Source organism: Octopus sinensis, linkage group LG3 (genome assembly GCF_006345805.1).
Source record: "Octopus sinensis linkage group LG3, ASM634580v1, whole genome shotgun sequence".
NCBI classification, from domain to species: domain Eukaryota; kingdom Metazoa; phylum Mollusca; class Cephalopoda; order Octopoda; family Octopodidae; genus Octopus; species Octopus sinensis.
This window is the reverse complement of record NC_042999.1, coordinates 145,209,411-145,223,202: the sequence shown is the minus strand read 5'-3', so window position 1 is coordinate 145,223,202 and position 13,792 is coordinate 145,209,411. Positions and strand designations below refer to the sequence as shown.

At 36.2% G+C, this 13,792-nt stretch overlaps 1 protein-coding gene across 3 annotated transcripts in view; it reads left to right on the top strand.

Moving 5' to 3' along the window:
* LOC115209554 overlaps nt 1–10,858 on the top strand; it is a 72,632-nt gene extending 61,774 nt beyond the window's left edge. For all 3 annotated transcript variants that reach the window (XM_036501461.1, XM_036501460.1, XM_029777989.2), the window contains 3 exons: nt 4,497–6,012; nt 9,477–9,568; nt 10,335–10,858. In XM_036501461.1, the coding sequence (XP_036357354.1) occupies nt 4,497–6,012; nt 9,477–9,568; nt 10,335–10,474 (1,748 nt within the window). In that variant the 3' untranslated portion in view covers nt 10,475–10,858. The remainder of the gene's footprint in view (nt 1–4,496; nt 6,013–9,476; nt 9,569–10,334) is intronic.
* Nucleotides 10,859–13,792: the final 2,934 nt, after the last annotated feature.

Here is a 13,792-nt window from a genome sequence, read left to right as displayed (position 1 = left end):
CGAATCATAAAACATATATCTCATATGACATTAAACGAACAAGCGATATAGAGTAAAAGTTATTGAACATAGTTGAAAACACACGTTGCCAATACATAAAACGAAAAATAATAACCTAAAGACTAATTAACGTTGAACTGTAAACATATGGAATAATTAAAGAATATAAGCTAACAAAGACTGCAACCTAACAATTTATAGCACAAATTTAAAGCACGTAAACGTGATTAAACGACGTAAATATTGCAAATAATAAAACGTGAAAATCAGACTAAGTTGGAATTTCATTGATTAATATATATATATATATATATATATATGTATGCTTTCTAATTTTGGCACAATGCGAGCAAATTTTTAGGAAGGGGCAACTCTATTTCGCCAATTGGTACATAATTCTATCAATCCCAAATGGATGTAAGGTAAAGGTCACCTCGATAGGATTTGAACTCGGAATGTGAAGAGTGGGAAGAAAGGCCACTAACCATATTCTCCGATGCGCTAACGATTCTGACAGCTAACCTTTATATATATTTATATTTTATATTTATATTTGATTTATATTTGATATATTCTCTCACTTCTACCACTATCTGGCATATACAGGTGCTTACACTTATCAAGTATTCACTCTAAATTTACAGTACCTACTTTATATATATATATATATATATGTATATATATATACACACACTCACACACACACTATATTGGCACTATACACTTTTTGCACGTATTTAATTGCACCTGAATGATATATAATTACGTCAATTCACTAATTTTGGACAAATTACTGTTAAAGTATACTGACAGTCTTTATGTGGCCCGTCAATGTTGATTCCCTGAAAATCTGAATCCAAACAATTTCAGAAGTTTGTATGTAATAATGCACAAAATAATAACAGAGGGTAATTTTTAGAACGCAAAATAAAATTTTCATCTCACATTTTTTTATTCATAAATATGTTTTGTTTAAAACTCTGTAGAAATTTGCATAACTGTTCTAAATGAATTGTTATTCTAATCAGTGAATAACATTCTTCATTACTAATAAACTAATTTTCTTTCTTTTTTTCACACTGGCATTAATTTTTCTTTTCTTTTTTTTTTCCTTTTTTTTCTTCAGAAAAAGTTGCTTAGTGTCTTCTGGAAAAGATGTACCGCAATGCAAAATTTCAGCTACCTAACATGGAACACTTATACATGCACACATACACACCACACATGCACATCATACATATATACATACATATAGGCATTACGTAATTACATTAATCAATATAAATATAACTGTGTATGCATTTGCTTACGTGCATATATGTACGTGTGTTTTTACATGTCTGTTTGTGACTGTTGTGTGTATACATCCTCCATTGTAAGAATATATAAATCGTTGCTTTGAGTGCTTTAAGACTCATTTATGTTTATGCGTATGACTATCGCACAGAGTTGTATATCAGCTAGTAGAATCTAATTTCCGTAAACATACAGCCATGTATCTATCATAAAAGTAAATATATATGATAGCGTGTGTCTGTGTCCAAGATTCTTATGTGAACACGTTTGCTGAAATAAATTTTGTTGTATTGGCATAATGACCCTCCCGAAATACAATTATATACATATATATATATATTGGCAGGCCAATAAAATATAGCTTCCGTGGTTTGATTGGATATCGACTGCCATCACTCATACACACATATACACACACACATGATCGTATTTTTGATTACGGGTAAGGCGTCGGTGAAGTTAATTGTAGTTTGTAGCAGTGCGAGAAACTGTCATAACAAAAATGGCGTGTTATCAAAAATATAGGAACAGAATAATAAACAATATGAGCTTTAGTACTGGCTTAAGTTACATTAAATAACAGAGACTGGCAGGTATTTAGACAGACAGACAAGCAAGTAGACAAATAGACAGCAGGCAGGTAGAAAAACAGGTGGGCAGGCGGGCAGGTAGACAGACAGACACTCACAACAAGTGGTTTCAAACCTCAAGAATCTTTCTTACTATTCTTGCAGAATTTTGGATTGTACTTTCCTGCAAATGGACAATGCGAGTCTCGATACCAATATCTTTAGTCTTTTAGGTAGCACTTTAGGTGTTATGCCAAATGCACCTTCTACTGCAGGAATAATTGTGGTCTTCCACAGTTTTTTCAGTTCTCTGGTTAGATCCTGATATTTTCCATTTTTTTCAATTTCTTTGGTATGGAATCTGTGGTAGGAAATAGCAAACTCTAACATCTTACACTGTTTGTTCATATTATCCTATATTATCAAATCTGATCTTCTTGCTTCAATAGTGTGGTCAATCTTATGAGGAAGATCCTGTAATTTTCATTCTCTGTGACAGCCTCCGGTTCGTATATATGTCACTTTCCAGTTATTTCGAAACCACACACTAGGCTAACATCCCAATGCATTCTATTACTTTCACAGCCATGTCTGTGCTTATACTCTTTTGTGCTAGCTAACTGTACTCGCTCAAGAGATGATTGATACTAACGTCTCCTTTCCTGCAGATTCTACATTTGCTGAGTGGGTTCTGTCAATTCTTGCCTTTATCAGATTCGTCCTAATAGCTTGTTCCTGAGCAGCTGTAGTTAGCCTTTCAGTCTCTCATTTCAGGTTTCTATCCGTCAGCTAGATCAAACGTTCTTTACTTTCCATGGAATTCCATTTATTTCTATCTGCTTGTTCTGTAATTCTTCCTACTCTCCTTGAATTCACTAACTGTTTCAATAACTTTGGGGGCATCTCCAGCCACAGATAGCATTCTTTCTTCACTCCGCACATCATATCTTTTCAAACCCAATATCTCGGTACCAAGAGTGCATTCAGTGTTTAGTAATTCTCAGCTTCCTTTCTTGGTAGGCAGAATCTCTCGATATTACTTTTAGAGGGGTATGCGTTGTTCATTATTACCAGCTTTCTACTTCTTCTGCCCAAGTTCTCTAGCTCGACCATTGTCCATTTCAAAAAGGATACAGCCCATGTATTTACTGCTTTAATGAAATTATTATTATTATTATTATTATTATTATTCCGTCGAGGTTGACTTTGCCTTTCATCTTTTCGGGGTCATAAATTAAGTACCAGTTGAGTACTGGGGTCGATGTAATTAACTAGTGCCCTCCCCACAAAAAATTGAGACCTTGAGTTTCCAGTAGAAAGGATTATTATTATTATTGTTTATAATTTATTGTTTTTGTAGTTGTTGTTAAGGCGGTGAGTTGGCAGAACCGTTAGCACGCCGGGGAAAGTGCTTAGTAGTATTTCATCCGTTCTAACCAGTAGTTCTCAACCAGGGTCCACATGGCCCATGAGGGTCCGCATAAGATTTCATTGTTAAAATTTACGTGCAATGAATTGGGTACACTTTTACAATACACAGAATATTTTAACATTTTTTTTCTTCTTACAATTCTTTATATTTCATTATAGAAATATAGTAGGATTTTTTAAAACAACGAATGGCTATGGGGATCCAATAGAATAAAATAGGAATCTAGGGGTCCATAAGCAAAAATGTTTGTGTTCAAATTCTGTCGAGATCGACTTCACCTTTAATCCTTTCAGGGTCGATAAAATAAGTATAAGTTGAGTACAGGGGTCGATGTGATTGACTAGACTCCTTCCACTAAAATTGCTAGCCTTGTGCCGAAATTGGAAACCGTTGTTATTATCATTTTGTGATAGGTATTATCTAAGAGTGTAACCTCACTTTGTGATCCTAACAATATGACAAGACCTCTCTAATGCAATTTATCCGTTTAATCTGTGTAGTACAGCAGGTCGACATAGTCTATGACGTTTGCTATTTTTATTGATATCCTATTGTTATGGTTATCGTCACAGTTGGCACCATAGCATATGTGAGATTTTAGGTATCTGTCTGTCCACTATAACGCGCATAACAAATGTATCCATTAATAAATATACGAATGTATGCACACACGCTCTCACACACACATATACACACGCATCATCACCACTACCATCCACGCACACATATGCATACACCCGTACATACACGTAGCTTGATGCACGTGCACAGACATACACATACACACACACACACACACATATGTGTGTGTGGATAGTGAACCTACGAAGCTCGGAATAATTTGTCTGACCCCAATCTCATTTTTTCTTTCTGCAACTATATCTTTTTCTGTCCCACTGATTCAATTTCATCTCTCTCTCTCTCTCTCTCTCTCTCTCTCTCTCTCTCTCTCTCTCTCTCTCTCTTGCCAACCATATTTCGCCCAGTTGTATGTCTTACACAAATTTACACACTAACAATCATAATATATAGTAGATACGTATGTGCATACATGTGTGTATGGACGGATGTCTCTATGTCCATATTTAGAGAAATTTATGCTTGCCGAAAGAGTGTATGCGTTAGTCATATCTACTATTTCGTCTTTTATCTCAAATATATGCTGACTGATATTTTATAGTTTTCATTTCCATTTTCAGACAAATTCTACTCCTTTCGATTAAATTGCGATTGTCCTTTGCCGTGTAACATGCTTCTATTCGATCCTTCAATTTCATATACCGCACATTCGGAAAATAAAGTTAGTAAATTGATTATGGATCCACGTATGGCTGACGTGAAGCAGAAGCTTATAAATGCTAAAGAAGTGAAGCACAGAATGGACTCTAGATCAGTCTCTGAATTTCGAAATATGCTCCTAAATCTCAATGCATCAAATGTAGCCTTTCGAACGGTGATGCTGGAAAAACTTGAAATGACAATTAAAATTAATTTAGCCATTCTTCAAAATATTTCCAAGAAAATGGAGAAAGTGTATGCTTCAAAACTGTTCCTGATTAATTATCAGAAGTACTTAATAGACAAGAACTTTGAGCGGCCGTGGGAAGCCATAGCTGAACGGACGTTCCACCACGTCAGTTTTGATTTTTATAATTACGTTTATACACTGGAAAATATGTTTTTGAAACTGGATGAATTTATAAACAGCTCTGGAAACCAACGAGCTTCTGAAATGTTAATCCATAGTATTAAAATGACTATTAACTCCAAATTGAACATGATCGAAAAGGCGGAAGACAACTTTACACAATATTATGAGTCGTTAAAAAGCGGAGTAGGTATATTTCGTTATAGATATTTTAATGTACCGAGAAGTCATAACTTTTATGCTGTTCCTAAGCGGTTACTAACCAGCAGATTAAACCAATCAAAAACGAATTATAGCATTAAATTTAATAATACAGTAACTAGTTTAAAAGAATGTTTGTACATTTTCTCTGATATGTTGGATACAAGAGATTCTGGATTTAATTTGACAAAATTTACGAAGGTCTCAAACAAATTTACTCAAACGTCCAAGACATTTAATTCCATAAAAAGTATTTTCAATAGTTTTACTACAAAATATGCTCTTGGAATTATCAAATCAAAAGCAGCTAAATTACAAACTTCTATGAATAACATCCGGAAAATTATTAACGATATGAACAATTCTTTGACCAGTCTCCAAATTGAACAAAAACATATAAATCTTACGTCATCACAAAATGTTTTCGCTGTCTCTTCGGATATCATTAAATACTTGACGAACACATCAGTAACGAAAATATCTTTGGCAGCCATATTGCATTCTCCTAACCACGTTTTGAATATGATAAACCTGGAAATATTTATGGAAGAACTGCGTGAACGTAGTTCTTTGCTCCATCACAGCTGGACTAAACTCAACGAAAGTGTTGCATTGCTCTGGCAATATATCATTCAAGACCGTGATTCCTACGCTTATTATGAATATGCTAATTATACGAAATTCTCGCTTCCTTTGGAAAATGTAACTGCAGATCTTCAAGACAAGTATGCTGGCTATCGGGAAGGTAGCAATATGGCAAAACTGTTTGGCACCATAGACCGCGATTATTTTTTCTGGCACAAAACCGTAAAAGAATATGTAACTAAATTTAAAGAAAGAAACACAATAAACGATTTATTTGTAAGGTAATTTATTTATTCTATTGATGTTGTAATTATTTGGATTTTTTATCCACTAACCTTTTAGTCAGTTAACAATGCTAGTTCAATGTACATTGAGTCTGTCTCGCAGAAATGTGTGCAATAAACAAAGCCGAATTGCCCGACCTTCATTAATTTACTAACCGGTAATGTTATATTATTCTTATTATTTTTAGAGGAGGATTAAGCTCCACAAGAATAAAGCAATGCCTCTACCCTTTTATATCTATTTTCACTCTGTTGGAAGGGAATAAGATTTTCTTTTCTCTACAGACTCAATAGATTACAGAATGTAGAGGGCGTGTCACACAATGCAAAGATTAAAAGTTTTTCGATCAGTATTAGCTGATAACACTAGGCAACAAAATTGTTGCTGTTATTAGACGAAATGATGCTCATAGGTAATTTGGGAGCGCTGATTCCGAATCTGTAATTATTTTGGTTTTAGCACGTGACGTTTTTGCGCTATCATTATTCTTATACTGTTATCAAAATTACAATAATGTGAAAATTCATAACAAATAAAATGAATGTTATGTTAAGCGTAAATTACCATTATTTGGTATAAGAACAATAGCAACAAGGTGGACAAGTAGCTCTAAAGCCAATACAACACAAAACAAAAGTGTAATGTGAATATTATTAGTTTTATGTTTTTCAAAAATAGCTTTGGCGTTTTCTTTTACGTTTAAGTTGCATTCCGCTTCTCGTTTTAAAAACCAGCAATAGTCCGTCAGCATGTTTGATGTAAGTCTGCCACTATAGCGCTTTTCTAGCTCTTTGATTACTTGATGGAATCGCTCACCATGCTCATCGCTTACATCACCCATATTGGGTAGAAAAAAGTCAAGATGAGAGTGGAAAAAATGAATTTTTAGAGACATTCTTGCCCCAAGTTTCTTATAAGCTTTCAAAAATTATTCACAATTGCAACGTAGTTAGATGATATTTCATTTCCCAAAAAACATTTTACAAGAGAAACAAACTTTTCCCAGGCAGTTTTCTCTGCCGGGCTTAATTTTTCTTGAAAATCGCATCACAAATTAGTGTGCGAATTTCTGGTCCATTAAAAACACCAGCTTTGATCTTAGCTTCGCTCTTGCTACAAACGTTTCAGAGTCATTTGGATCCTTCACCGTCTTCATTCATGGCCTTAACAAAATTCTTAAACAAGCCAAGTTTAAGACAGGAGGGTAAATTTTCTGAGGATCAACTAAAGGGATATATTTAACGTTGTATCTCCCTAGAGCGAAATCACTTCTCTTTGGCCACCCTTTTGATCATAGTGATGCTTGACATCTCTGGTGTTCCAAAGGCACAAAAATCACTGATGCTTTGTATACCCTATTTGCAACCCAAGAAGTAAACCAATAACTTTCAAGTCCCTGCATATATTCCACTCGTGCTCAGAATATTTAATCAAGTTCAAAATTTTATCCATTGATTAATAAGTTTCCTTTAATCCTACAGCATGTGCTAATGGTATTGAAGGTTTTTGATTGCCATTATGCAGCAAAACAGCTTTTAGGCTTGCTTTGCTGGAATCTCCAGCAAAGCAGGATTATGTCCGTACCCCATCTCACGTAGGAGTCCTTCAACATCACAACAAAAACAAATGCCATCTTTCTCCGTAAAAAATTCATACATTTCTGTATGCTGTTTTCGAAAATATGAGCATTTTACACCATCGTGTAAAAGATTCCATTGGTTTGTTGGTTCACGACATATCATTGGTACTGCAAATGGCATACTTTTCCGTTTGCCATTCATCCATTGGGTTAGTGCTATGTAGCAGTTTTTGCAACAAACATGAGGCGCCCACAGTTTATCTTGATCCCCAACTTTGCACCCAAAGTAAAGCTTGTAAGCATTTTAAAATTTATTTGTAAGCTTATTTCTCTGATCTTTTGGCATAAATTTTCCCCACACGTAACAAAAGGTGTCCGGATGATTAACACAAACTTTTCTGTTCATCATAAATACATACAGTAATAACCTAAATCAACACTCAAGGAAGCCTGTCAGTAAACTAAAATATAAAATTAATCAACTGTAAATATTACTGTAAAACATCAAAATATATTTCTCAAAAAAATCCTTAAAATTATTATAGAATGTACTGAAGCTATGGCTATCACGAAACAATTTTTTCCATCTCTAAATTTCAAACATTAATCACTTTAATAAATAACTAAACTACTTTTTATATAACCTGTCTCTTTTATTTGATGTACTTGGTTTTAACAGCACTAACCCTAACCCTAACCCTAACCCTAACCCTAATATCAATAGCCTACTGTGAGGAGAACTTTACTATAATTACAGCGATAACAAAGTAAAATAAATACCTTACCCTCTATCAGCACTTATTTTTGTTTCAGTAATGAGTATATGAATGAAAATCGAAAGCAAATAGCCTATTACTTTGTCAATATTAGCATTTGGTTGGAAAAGCTGATGCTGTGAATGACTAAAAAAAACTACTTGTTCTGTCTGAAAACTGATGTTAGATTTGGATCCAGCACCCTAAAATTATTCTAAATCAGCTGAAAAAGTTTAAATAGCAAGAATTTTCTTTTTTTCGGTTTTTTTTTTTTGCCCAGTGTAATTTATGAATTCAGTCAACCTTTAATCATAATAATTAAACAATGTGAATTGATTAAGTTTCCCAGTGCTCTTTCTATAAAATATGTTCTGTCTAGCATAACTTTTTCACAATGTCGCTTACTCAGAAAGATAAGATCAGTATAGTGCTTATTATTCTGTTGTTTTAGATGCAAGTCATTTACATTTAGTAAACTTAATCTGTCTCTCGATTAATACCACCACCTAGCCCATTATTACATTTAACAGTGTTCACTCTATTGCAAGCATTCAGACCAGGTCTCCTATCTGAGCAAAAATTTCCTCTTATCTTCCTAAGAGATTTGGGAACACAGAAAATGGTCATGACCAGCTTTATAGTGAATGATTATTTCATCTGCATTTCTTTTTATCATACTTACGATTTCAGGCCTTTATAAATTCAGTTGAGTATTCTCTATGCTTGTAATTTTTTTATAATTTTGATGATAAAGCTTTCATCTTGGAGTTATTCTGGGTGATCTTTAGCTCCAAGTCAGCTCTGTTTGAACTAACCAATGATCAAAGGCATGTCTAGCTGTCGTGGTTATCCCGTCGTTTCTTTCGAACACAATGTATCTAGGGTTACATCATCCAATGCACTCTTCTTCGTTGACCGCGGTAAGATATCTGAAACAGATTATCTATTTCAAGCAGGTCGAGCGACTACTTACAAGCTCCCTCGTAGGCTCGTAAAACTCAGCAAGATGAAGAGGAGGAGGTTGAGAATGATAATTATGATAACAATGACGATGAAGACGTGGTTGAGGAAAGGGAGAAGAGAAGACTGTTGATGATGATGATGATATTATTATTTTATATTTTAGTGAGAACATCCTTGAAATTGCGTTTTTCTACAAGCAATTAAGTTACGAGATAATCACTGACCAAGTGGCCTACGGCTTCTTTTCCCTTCTGTGTGAGTACATTTATACATTTATAAAACCTTATCAACGTTGTATCATTTCATTTTATTTACCTACCTTAAGCCGTTGAATGATACACACATCTTCCCATTTACCCACCCTTTTCTCTATCTCTATCTCTCCCCCTCTCTCTCCCTCTCAAATATTAAGCCTTTGTACTTAGTTGCTTATGATTATTACAACTAATAATTTCTCACCCAGTTGCCGAAACCCGCCTTACCCCTTCCAGTCACTCCTGACCAAGCAGGTTTATGATCAAAGACATTCAAGCCATGATCATCGTGTCAGGAATAATGTACGCCGGATTACATTATCCATTCAGTGTGCTTTGACGAGCATTTCGTGGTTTTTTATAGCAGATCGAATGACCACTAAAGTACTGCCGCTTGACTTAGTAGTTCGGGTGTTACACGCAAGATCATGACTAGTGCGTTGTGTTCTTGTGCAAAACACTTAATTTCACATTGTTCCATTTCGCCCAGCTGTAAATTAGCAAAAATGAGGCTGACTGGTGTCCCGTTCTGGAGTAGTGCTGTGATGATGGTTGATACCACGAGTATCATTTTATTCTCAATAATCTGTGAGTTAGTATCTATGCGCTTGTGTGTGTGTTTAGAATTCAAGTTTTATTTTCATGTTTTTCATCATCATCATCTTCTTCTTCACCATCATCATCGTATCATCATCACATATGAAAGCATTCTTTTATTCTTTTCTTATAGCTATTTTCCTTAACCATCAACACGTTTGTTATTTCAGGTGATACTGGAGGCGCTCTTGGTCTTCTCCTTGGATCCAGTATTTTAACAATATTTGAACTAGCAGACTTTGCGATAGGATTTTCCTTTCAGAAATTATTAGCGAAATTACTGATGAAAAAGAGAGTTGACAACCTGTAAAACTCTTAATTTTTTATTAATCATGTCTTTGATTTGATACTTGACTATGAATATACTAACTAGCTATTGTCTCTGGATTTCATGCTGCTATCATGCTACAACTTCGAACTTCACGCTTCTAAACCGAAAGTCTTGATATAGCAGACTATCGTTAAAAAAATTCTAAATATTCGAGAAAAAATATGTTTAGATGAATATCCTAATGCTTTTAGTGGCGAAAGATGTTTTGTGAAATATAATTTACCAATGCAATATGTGTACAGAAATATAACAGAAGTTTTAGTGCTGAAATTAGTGCAAAAAATATTTGAAACTATCACAGATTCTTCATTTGCATAATTGAGTTTTGTCAGAGGAATTAATAAACCTGAATAATTCAACATTTTCTAATGTTTCTTGTTAATAAATTTAATGTAAATTTATTTGAAGATCGCTTATACGTAATATCGGTTTCAAATTTTGGTACAAGTCCAGCAAGTTCAGGAGAGGGATTAAGTCGATTACACTAACTCCAGTGTACAACTGGTACTTATTTTATCGACTCCGAAGGAATGAAAAGTCAACCTTGGCGGAATTTGAACCCAGAACATAACGACGAAAGAAATACCGATGATGATTTTAGCAGCTAGCCACCCTATTCTGATATGTAATATTAAAAAAACTTCAATAATAAATGTAGTAGTTTTGAGGAAGCAGTGTGTGGTATTACTTTAAAGAGACTTGTAGGGTTCCGACCTTATCCTACTATTCACTTTAGAGCTTCAGTATTTAATAATCTTTTATATTGTTTATATCGAAGCCACGGATGTACATTTCGAATCAGTCAGCATTCAGAGAGATTTGGAAAAGTTATGAGGTGTGAAAATCTTGTTAATATCTTCTTCTTAATATCTTGTTAATATCTTAATATCTTAATATCTTCTTAATATCTTAATATCTTAATATCTTGTTAATATCTTCTTCTGGTAGACATACCCAGATGTCACCAAAGCCGTGTTTCAGTTTGAGCAATATAATAATTTGAGTAGATTTATAAAATAATAGTATGAAGACACTAGAGCATCGTTGATTTCCAGCAAGTGATAACTGTGTGAAAATTCGGTACACAAAATATATTAAATTTACTACTGGAAAACACTAATTGAATACTCTGAAATAGAAACTGATACGTGCGTAAATTATCAAACCAAAATTATCGACGATAATATAAAAATATACATACATACATGCATGCATACATACATACATACATACATACATACATACATACATACATACATACATACATGTGTGTCCACGTATACACAGATGGTGAAAACACATATACACATACACGCACACACGCACGCGCTCATGAATATGTGTATGCGCATACACTAATATATGCATGCAAGCATATATGACAGACAGATAGATAGATAGATAGATAGATAGACAGACAGACAGACAGACAGACAGATAGATAGATAGATAGATAGATAGATAGATAGATAGATAGATAGATAGATAGATAGATAGATAGATAGATATGTTTCTTTATTAGCCACACAGGGCTGCACACAGATAGAACAAATTACAAGGTAGAGCTTTTCTTTTGAAGGTTTAAAAAAAAAAATAATAATAATAATAAAATAAAATAAAAAAGGGGGGTCGATCAAAAGGGATCGTAAAAGGAGAGAAAGAGGACAAAAAAAGGGGGGGTTAAAAAAAAAAGGGGGGAGGAAAAAAAATTGATCAATAGGGATCGTTATCACAGAAATGTCAATATGAAGTGTAAAGGGGAGGACAGGTGAGGTTTACCCGTGGAAAGAAAAGCCTACGGAAAAGACCACGGTAACCTCGGTCAATGAAGTCACATGTTATATTTCTTTTTTTTTTTTTTGCAAATAAGCAACTCTCTGTATTAATTTTTACGGTTCATAGAATCATAGTCAAGGTGGCTTCGTCATTCATACGTGCCATCCTTGCTACATTCACCCATCTTTTTTAAAACATTCACTAGACAAAACTTGCCTCTCTACTCTCACTTTTTTCTTCAAGTGATACTTGAAGAAGTTGATGAGAGATTGACCAGAGAGGAAAGTGTTTGTCTCTAATCCTTTCAGACGCGTCCACCAGATACATTCTTTCGCCATAGCCACAAGTATGATAAAAATAGCTCTTCCTTCCCGTTTGAAGGAAGGAGGCGTGACGATATTAACGATAGACTCGGCTGATAAACCGACACGTCCCACACGTGACAGCAGTCGTTCGACATAAGCCCACAGGTGGGAAATTGCTGGACACTGCACGATTGCGTGCAGAGCGGTTTCGTCGCTCTGCCCGCATCTCGGGCAGGTCGGCCCCGTGTTTCTCGAGCCATGCCTATAGAGCTTATCCCGAACGGGTAGCGCTTCTCGGTAGCACCGCCAGGCCAGGGATCTCTGGAAGTTGTCCATAGGTCCCGGGCCGAAAGTCGTTTGAAACAGGCGGGTCAGGTATTCCTCGTCGACGCCCAGGTTTGCCCCGAGCTCGTCGTCGTACCTCCCCTCCACTAATCCCCTATAGAATGCTTTGGTTGTGTTGAAGTCACTCAAGGTCGACCCGGGACGGCAGAGTTGCTTGAGAGCAACGCGACACTCGCGGTGCCATTCGCCCTTCCTCGGCCTCTTTTTGATCCACGACTGTAGTTCGGTCATGGAGACGAGTTGCGGGAATGCGTGCCTCACAAACGGCGACCACACCTGTTCACCGTCGTCTACATAGAGCCGGAGATGTCGCAGTCTCAGCGCGTGTCTGCGCATCATCAACCACGGCATGCCCAGCCCTCCTTTTAACGGGTGTTGACAGCAAATGGATCGCCTGACCATCGGGACGCATCCTTTCCACAAGAAGCGGAAGAGGATGCGTTCTAGTTTGGTGATGGTAGGGTCGGGACAAGGTACGACGGTCAGGCGGTAGTAGATGATGGACGCGATGTACGCGTTCACCACCTCCGCCCGACCTTTTAGGGACAGTTTCCTCTCGGCCCATTGCTGGGCGAGAGTGACCACCCTACTCGTTATCTCGTTCCAGTTCTTCTCCATTTGGAGGTCCGGACCGAACCAGACCCCGAGCAACTCAACGGGCCGTCTGTCCAGCGTCCCACGACGGAGGTACTGGTGGACGGCATGGGTTTGCTTCTCCAGGTGCCGAGCCGCAAGCCCACTGACTTTTCCCGGTTGATTTTTGCTCCTGTCACCGCTTCGTAGTCTTTCAGTGTCTCGCCGACCCGCTCGATGTGCTCGTGGCTTGACACTATGACGGTGACGTCGTCCGCGTATGCAGACACGCTCGTCC